Here is an 8185-nt window from a genome sequence, read left to right as displayed (position 1 = left end):
GGTTAGCGATTCGAGTTATGACACGCGGGACCTAGCAGTTACTCGCATGCGGGTGGGACCCACAACTTATCCACGCAAGCATGCCCGTGCTCATCAGCGTGCCCCGACCCGAGCCAGCCCACCCCCTCCCCCCCGCCCTCCATTGCTTGCCCTGCCCCTTTCCTTTCCCACCTTCTTCTTCCTCTGCTCCGGCAACGAAGCGCGCCGCCGACGAGTGATGTCTAGCTCGACTTCGGCCTCCCGCCAATCATGGACGCAGTACGGTCCACTGCTGTTGACAAGAGGCCCCGATTGCCCGCGCATGGAGCCTCTGAAGCGTTTGACTTGTGTGAGGGAAGAAAATGGCAACCGTGGGCGCGAGTTTGTGAAATGCTTGAGCAAGCCACAACCGGGGCAGGTTAGATCTGTGTTCTTGACCAATCCTATGGTCTAATTTCTCCCGATTTCTTTCTTTTTTCCTCGAATTAGGGCGGTGGATCTGGGTGGTGGATCTAGGATTCATGCGCCGCCGGCCCCCTGTTTTTCAGGTTATGAAGAAATGTGGGCATTTTGAGTGGCTCGATGACTATGTTGAAAGGTTGAAATTGGAGGGATCAACCCGAACCCAAGAGCTCAATTTTGGGGGGCGGCTTGCCGTGGAACAAGCCCCCAATTTGGCGGACAGAGCCGATCCGATGATGCACAGTGCAGAACTGAAGTGTGAATTGAAGAAAATTGGCAAGCAACTAAAGCATCTGGTCGATTTGAAGCAGCAAGCAAATATGATGGCTGGAGCATTTTATGGTTGTGTCATTGCTATGGGTTTATTTTACTTGATGTTCATCAATCGCCAGAATTTGTTAGAGTTTCAGTTAGTGTGTCAGCTAGTTTCAGGGGTGCCCAGTAGTTTGAGTTAGCCAGGGATCATTTGTTAGATGAATTTGAATTTGTGTGAAGCAAAACTTGCTTGAATTATTGTAATGATATTCTCAGGGGCCCTATTCAGTGTTCATGCTCTGTTTCCTCTGTTTTTGTTCTTCAGTTAATAGAGTACACGCCCCACCCAAATTCAGTTTCTAGTAAAAAACAAAACTGGGCTGCCGAATAGATGTTGGGCCGTGAGAAAATGGGCCCTGAGAAAATAACCATGCCCAAGACCAGCCCACCAGCGTAGGGGCATGCACCAGCCCACCTCTAACATCGGCAAATAAAATGGAGCCCAATAAAATGTTACTTGTTTTTACTTTGGCCTTTTCTTGCACTAAATTTTGTGATGGGTCATTTTTTGATGCACTAAAACTAAATGTTAATTGTTTTTATGCATGTCTACGGTTCCATGAACTAAATGAGTTGCATGCTTGCATGAAGTGCTCGAAGTAAATTAGTTTGCATTTCCTAGTTGCATGTCCATAGTGGGTTTGCATGGGGCTCCTAGTTGCATGTCCATGGTTTGGACAATATTTTCAAGATGGTGTGTGTGGTGATTGGGGTGTAGCAACCCGGGCCCGTAGCAACCCATAGCAATACACGAATAATAAGCAAGAACAACCCATAGCAATCCACAAATAATAGCACGAAACACACAATATATATAGTAGCATAACGATTATATAGAAGCATAATGTTTGCAACCCATAGTTCCACGATAGCCTTACAACTCCATGATAGCCTTACAACTTAAAGTACTAATAAAACTTAATAATAGTAGCATAATGATTACAACTTAAAAAAACTAATACGATAGATCTATAACAAGCTAAATAGATCGGGGGGCACCAAACGCTGGTTCTTCTTCGGGTTCTTCTTCTCCTCCTCCTCCGGGGCCACCTCGCTCCTCGGGCCCTCACTCCTCCGGGCGCCGCCCTTCACTCCTCCCCGTTGTTGATGGGGTACGGAAGCATGTGCATAACGCCATTGTTGGGGAAGATGCTGTTGAAGTCGGTGAAGATATTGTAGGTGGTGAAAGCTATGAACTCACAACCAACCCAATACGCTCGCCCGAGGAGATGGAAAGCATCAAAAGGGTTAGTGAACGTGGCGAGGAGCCCAACCACAATGCCGTTGTGGTTGACCTCCTCAAGATGGTACATCCGAGGAGAGCCGCGGGGGAGGTGGCGAAAGCCGGCCACAAGGAAGAACTCCGTTAACTCCCTTGCGCCCCTCCACCTCGAGATCGTCCAAACCCTAAGGGTTCTCTCTACATACACTCCAGCCAGGTAGAGCCTTTCCGACACGGTTGGGGGAAAGCGGTAGGTGGGGGCGTTGTACTGCATGGTGGCGGGGTGGCTCGAGGGCTCGATCGGGTTTGATGGAGAAGAAGGAAGAAGGAGGGCAGAGGAGGCAGAGGATGGGGTGTGGATGAGGAGGGAGAGGAAGACGATAGTGCCCGGCTTAAATAGCCCAAGTGCGACGTGGTTTCACCCCGTAGAATTAAGGGGGCGGGTGGCGTTTGGTGGCGCCCCATGAAAGTGTGTACACGAGCATAGGAAACGGGTTGCGATCCTTCTGTGCCACCGGTCGCGGGTCAAGGGGGACGGGCTCACGCACGCATCTGTGCCGTCGTGGGTCAAGGGGACACGCCTGCCCCGGGTTCTCTGCGTGTGCCGCCCGTGCATTCATGCCGTAGCCCATTAATTTGCCCATCTTGCTAGGGCCTGGCTAGAGGGCAACGTTCGGTCGATGGGAGACGTGACAATAATGGACGCCTTCATTTGCCCATCTTGTAACGGGCAGCAAGCCGTTTGAACTGCATCGATACCCACATCGATACCCCATGCCAGTATTGCATCCTCAAAGAGGAGCACACCATGTACATCACGCCATGCAACGTTGACTTTTTGGTTGTCTTCATCGGGCTGCTGCATTGTGGCCGGGTGCATGCTTTGATGCGACGCTACATCGGTTCTAATGGTAGGCATGCGACAGCTTACTGCGTCGATAGGGGTGGTGGAGCAGGGCTATGTCGAGGGCATGCATGCAACGCACGGGCGCAGTTCCGCGGGTGGGCATGCATGCTGCGGGTAGGCACGGGCATGCATGCAACGATGAAAAGGGCACTGCGTAGGCTTGGTCCATGCACCACGTCAACTCTTGCCTTTGAATTCAAATGAACGGTCCCGATGCCCCAACGAGAGAGGCTGATCCAAACCCCACCGATTCAACCAATCAGCGCGTCTCATGCGGATCGATGCACACTGATTCAACCAATCAGCGCGTCTCATGCGGATCGATGCACACTGTAGCTAACCCTAGCGCCTGATCTCAACTGTCCACGCACAATGATCGACGACCCGGTAGTGTGCGGGGTTTTGAGGGGTTTTGAGAGGTTTTGAGGGGTTTTGACTGATTAGGGTTGAGCATAACTAATTCAAAAAAATCAAAAAAATTATAAAACTTGCGCACAGTCTTATTATGTCGTATAGTAACGAGAAAAATAAATAAATATGGTTTACATACATTTTTACGAAAAATCCTTCACAAAATTGTCATTCCTCGAACAATGTAGTATGGAGTTCAAGGGAGAGAGTAGTGGGCACCCGAGAGTAGGTGGGGTTTTGAAAATCAGAAGTGTGAAAACCTCACCAAAACTTTATTTTGGATTAACTAAGAAAGATCTTAACTTACTTTTCTCATTTTCATGTTTTAAACTTGTTATATATATAATTTTCTATTAAACCTTGTTTTTTCAAAAAGAAAAGAAAATAATAGAAAATTAATTCAATAAATAGTGAGACTTTAGATTTACACTATACAGGTAGAATAGATGTGTAGAAAAATTATTTGGCTGGTTTAGACAAGATGCCAAAAAAGCTTGCTTAAATATGAGGCCGTTTACCTGTAACACCCTCGATGCGACTATAGCTCCCACGTGTCGAGGCACGACTTAGAGACATAATCGCATTGAAGGCATATGTCGCAAGTAAGGTAATCTTTACAACATCCCATGTAATATAATAATAAAGGGGAGATAACATAGTTGGCTTACACTCGCCACGTCAATCAAGGTACATAAAATATTACATCAACCAAACACACATGGCCCGACTACGGCGCCAAAATAAAAGATAACCCAACATGCGACACGGTCCCGATCATCCCCAACTGGGCACCACTACTGATCATCAGGAAAGGAAACATAGTATCGTTGAGAGTCCTCGTCGAACTCCCACTTGAGCTCGAGCGCGTCACCTGGAGCGGAATCATCAGGCCCTGCATCTGGTGTAATAGTAATCTGTGAGCCACAGGGACTCAGCAACCTCGCACCCTTGCGATCAAGACTATTTAAGCTTATAGGTAAGGCAAGGTAAATAATAAGTGGAGCTGCAGCAAGCGACTAGCATATATGGTGGCTATCCTGTTCGCAAAAGAGAGCGAGAAGAGGAGGCAAAGCGCGAGCGAGAAACTAGAGAACAACCTGCGCAAGCATTACTCCAACACCGTGTCCACTTCCCGGACTCCGCCGAGAAGAGGCCATCACGGTAACACACTCAGTTGATTCATTTTAAAAAAGTTAAGGTTCAAGTTATCTACAACCGGACATTAACAAATTCCCATCTGCCCATAACCGCGGGCACGGCTTTAGAAAGTTCAAATCCCTGCAGGGGAGTCCCAACTTAGCCCATGTCCGAACATTAACAAAAGTCTAGCACTGAGCTACGGCCAATTCATCCATTAACAGGTTCAAACAAGCATGGCAAAAAATGCATATGACAAACATATCTCAGACTTAGTGAAATTAACACTTGTCTGGAATTTCAGATCAGGTAGCACTCTTCGGAGCAACAAAACTACATGCTACAGGACCTGAACATGGCAAAGTAAAGCATGGCATGGAGCTACTCAAAGAGCTTAACAAAAGTCCCTTAGTGACCTTGAGTCAAAAGGGATCAGAAAATACAATTGCAAGCATGTGAACATGGCAAAAACATAATCAGTTCTTAGACTTAGTGAAAACTGGCACATGCTGAAACAGATATCAAGTAGGCATGTTTACGAGCTCGATGCACTCACTACGGAGCGAGTCATGACAAGCTAAGCATACTCCCATCAAGAATACACAAAATTCAAGCTAGACATGGCAAGAACAATAGCATAGCATGCACGGATCAACTACAACATCATCGGCAAAATCGCTAACAAGTAGACAATCTGCCCAGATTCACGAAGTAGCAAAAGTAGAGCTCGATTGACTCAAGCTAGGGTGCTCCATAATTGCAAACAAATACATGGATGGATAGAGCACTACAAGATTAACAAAACATTCTTACTGATCATCCTCAAAAGAGGCACGGATCACTAGGAAACAACATGAACATATGGCATCATGAGATAAACAGGTCAAGGACTTAGTGCAAATGCTAAGTCCCTGAAATCAGCATTACCAAGTGCACCACTTTGCAAGCTCGTGCTAGTCACCACACACATCACAAAAATACATGGGTTGCACATATGGAAAGATGACAAAACCCTTAACAAAACATATGTAGAGCTCATGGGCATATCATGCACACAATAATCATGGCAAAAATGACAAATATGCAAATGGAGTAGCAGATCTGACAAATATCTCAAGTAGCCCTCTTCTAACAGCATTTCGGGCAACAAGATGAACTCAAATGAAAATGATGCAATGAGATGAAATGATGTACTCTCTGAGATGAACATTTTGATATGCTATATTCCCAGAACGGAGCTACGGATGCAAAGTTACGATGCGATGAACATGACAAGATAATTAGGGTTTCGGGGCAAAAGTCAACCGCGTCAGATCCAGATCTAGATCCAGCCGGCGCGGATCCCGAGGTTCGCCGGAGTCTTGCCGGCGTCGATGGCCGTGCGGCGGCCAGAGTAGAGGGAGGAAGAGGAGGCCGAGGGGAGGAGAGGCCGGGGCGGCGCCGGTGGTAGCGGGCGGCGCGGGACCGGTGCAGTGGCCGGGCGGGGCGGCCCCGGCGATGGTGGCGGCGGCCGGAGTGGCGGAGCGGCGAGGACCCGACGATGGCGCGCGGCGGTGCCGGCGGCCGGTCGCGGGGGAGAGGCGGTGCGGTGCGGGAAGGAGGCGGTGGGGCGACGTGGGCCGCGGGGGCCGGGAACGGGCCCGAGCGGGCCTGGCGGCGCGGGGCGACGATGTGGTCACGGGGGCTCCATGTGGCAGCTCCCGGTTGGGGCGGCGGCGATGTCCGGCCCGGACGGACGTGTCCGGCCGGCGCAGAGACGATTTTTAGGGTTTTGGACGAGGGGGATCCGGATTTTTCGAGGAGGACCTATTTATAGGCATAGGGGGAGCTAGGAGAGTCCAAATGAGGTGCGGTTTTCGGCCACGCGATCGTGATCGAACGCTCTAGATGATGGAGACGGTTTTGGTGGGTTTTGGGCCAAATTGGAGGGGTGTTGGGCTGCAACACACACGAGGCCTTTTCGGTCCCTCGGTTAACCGTTGGAGTATCAAACGAAGTCCAAACGGTACGAAACTTGACAGGCGGTCTACCGGCAGTAAACCAAGGCTGCTTGGCAAGTCTTGGTCCAATCCGGAAATGTTTAATCCCCACACACGAAAGAAAGGTAGAAAAGACCACCGGAGGAGAACGAAGCGCCGGAATGCAAAATGGACAACGGGGAAAATGCTCGAATGCATGAGATGAACACGAATGCAAATGCAATGCACATGATGACATGATATGAGATGCATGACAATGATAACACACACGGAGACAAAAACCCGAACCCGAGAAAATAAAATAACTTAACGCCGGAAACAGCAAGAGTTGGAGTACAAATTGGGAAAGTCATATCTGGGGTGTTACAACACTCCACCACTACGAAAGGATCTCGTCCCGAGATCTAGGACTGAAAGAACGCCGGGTACTCAGAAAGGAGGTGATCCTCGCGTTCCCAGGTAGCTTCACGGTTGGAATGGTGTGACCACTTGACTTTGAGAAATTTGATTGACTTATTGCGAGTCTTGCGTTCAGTCTCTTCAAGAATAGCAACGGGGTGCTCACGATAAGAGATATCTTCTTGGAGCTCAATGTCGTCGAAGTTGACGATGCGGTCAGGAGTCTTGAAGCACTTTCGGAGCTGAGAGACATGGAACACATCATGAACATTTGCAAAGTTTGAAGGAAGCTCGAGTTGATAGGCGAGATCGCCTCTCTTGCTGACAATCTTGAAAGGTCCCACGTATCTGGGGGCAAGCTTCCCTTTGATACCGAAGCGACGAGTACCTTTCATAGGAGAGACACGGAGGTAAACATGATCTCCGATCTCGAAAGCCAAATCACGGTGCTTACTATCATAGTAGCTCTTCTGGCGGGATTGGGCTGCTTTGAGGTTATCTCGAATGACTTTGCACATTTCCTCTGCCTCTATGATTAAGTCATTACCCAAAAGCTGACGTTCACCGGTTTCAGACCAGTTGAGAGGGGTACGGCACTTCCTGCCATACAGAATTTCAAATGGGGCCTTGCCCGAACTTGCTTGAAAACTGTTGTTGTAGGAGAATTCAGCATAAGGAAGGCAATCCTCCCACTTCATGCCGAAGGAGATCACACAAGCCCTGAGCATATCTTCAAGAATCTGGTTGACACGCTCGACTTGACCGCTAGTTTGAGGATGGAAAGCTGTGCTGAAGCGGATGTTTGTGCCCATGGCCTTCTAAAAAGAATCCCAAAACTTGGAGGTAAAGATGCTGCCACGGTCTGAAGAGATCACTTGTGGAATACCATGCAGAGAGACAATTCGAGAGGTATAGAGTTCCGCCAATTGAGCTGCAGTGATCGACTCTTTAATAGGCAGAAAGTGAGCTACTTTAGTGAGTTTGTCGATGACAACGAATATAGCATCATTGCCACACTTGGACTTTGGAAATCCAGTCACGAAGTCCATTTCAATGTGGTCAAACTTCCATTCTGGAATGGCAAGAGGTTGGAGGAGACCAGCTGGCCTTTGGTGTTCTGCCTTCACTCTTCTGCAGACATCACATTCATTCACGAATTGAGCAATCTCGCGCTTCATTCGAGTCCACTAATAAGCCTGCTTGAGGTCCTGATACATCTTCGTGCTCCCAGGGTGGATGGAGAGGAGAGAATTGTGAGCCTCGTTCATGATCACTTTACGGAGGTCACCTTTGGGTACAACAATACGATCCTCGAAGAAGAGAGTGTCCTTTTCATCAAGGCGGTAGCACTTGTACTTGGGTTGACTCTTGGCA

General features: G+C 48.7%; 1 protein-coding gene across 1 annotated transcript; it reads left to right on the top strand.

Annotated features, from left to right (window-relative positions):
• Positions 1–217: 217 nt before the first annotated feature.
• LOC147992766 (uncharacterized) lies at positions 218–896 on the top strand. The gene is made up of 2 exons (XM_087539133.1): positions 218–397; positions 528–896. The coding sequence occupies exons 1-2, from the start codon at positions 218–220 to the stop codon at positions 894–896; spliced, it is 549 nt and encodes a 182-aa protein (XP_087395259.1).
• Positions 897–8185: the final 7289 nt, after the last annotated feature.

This window comes from Triticum urartu, chromosome 1A (assembly GCF_056163025.1).
Source record: "Triticum urartu cultivar PI428250 chromosome 1A, HENAU_Tu73, whole genome shotgun sequence".
NCBI lineage: Eukaryota > Viridiplantae > Streptophyta > Magnoliopsida > Poales > Poaceae > Triticum > Triticum urartu.
This window is presented reverse-complemented; position numbering and strand designations above follow the sequence as displayed.